Source organism: Buceros rhinoceros, unplaced genomic scaffold (genome assembly GCF_000710305.1).
Source record: "Buceros rhinoceros silvestris isolate BGI_N320 unplaced genomic scaffold, ASM71030v1 scaffold23518, whole genome shotgun sequence".
In the NCBI taxonomy this organism is placed as follows: domain Eukaryota; kingdom Metazoa; phylum Chordata; class Aves; order Bucerotiformes; family Bucerotidae; genus Buceros; species Buceros rhinoceros.
In genome coordinates this window covers 2,910-3,241 of record NW_010427740.1, presented here as the reverse complement: position 1 = coordinate 3,241, position 332 = coordinate 2,910, and the positions used below count along the sequence as shown (strand labels likewise).

Below are 332 nucleotides of genomic sequence, written 5' to 3'. Positions count from 1 at the left end.
GGGCCCTCGCCAAGGGGATGCTTTGCCAGAGGCTGGGCTCATCTCCAGGGAGCCGCCAGCGGCTCTGGGATGCCACACATCCCATGTCCCATGCCGTGGCTTTGGAGGGTCCTGGCGGGCTGCCCCCACTACAGGACCGGGCAGAGCGGCCAGAGCGAGCCCGGGCAGCTACCTGCACCATGGCGATCTCGTTGGTCATCAGCCCGTAGCGGACCACGATGTTGCACTCAGGGATATCGAGGCCCTCCTCGGCCACGCTGGTGGAGAAGAGCAGGTTGAGGGCTCCCTCGCGGAACTGCTTGATCACATCCTGCTGCTCGTTCTGCGGGGAG

General features: G+C 66.0%; 1 protein-coding gene across 1 annotated transcript in view; it reads right to left on the bottom strand.

Annotated features, from left to right (window-relative positions):
* The window catches only part of DHX58 (DEXH (Asp-Glu-X-His) box polypeptide 58), a gene marked incomplete at its 5' end in the record, with an annotated part of 5,024 nt that overhangs the window by 1,856 nt on the left and 2,836 nt on the right, over positions 1-332 (bottom strand). Inside the window, 1 exon segment of the mRNA XM_010142037.1 lies at positions 173-322. Within this exon segment, the coding sequence (XP_010140339.1) occupies positions 173-322 (150 nt within the window).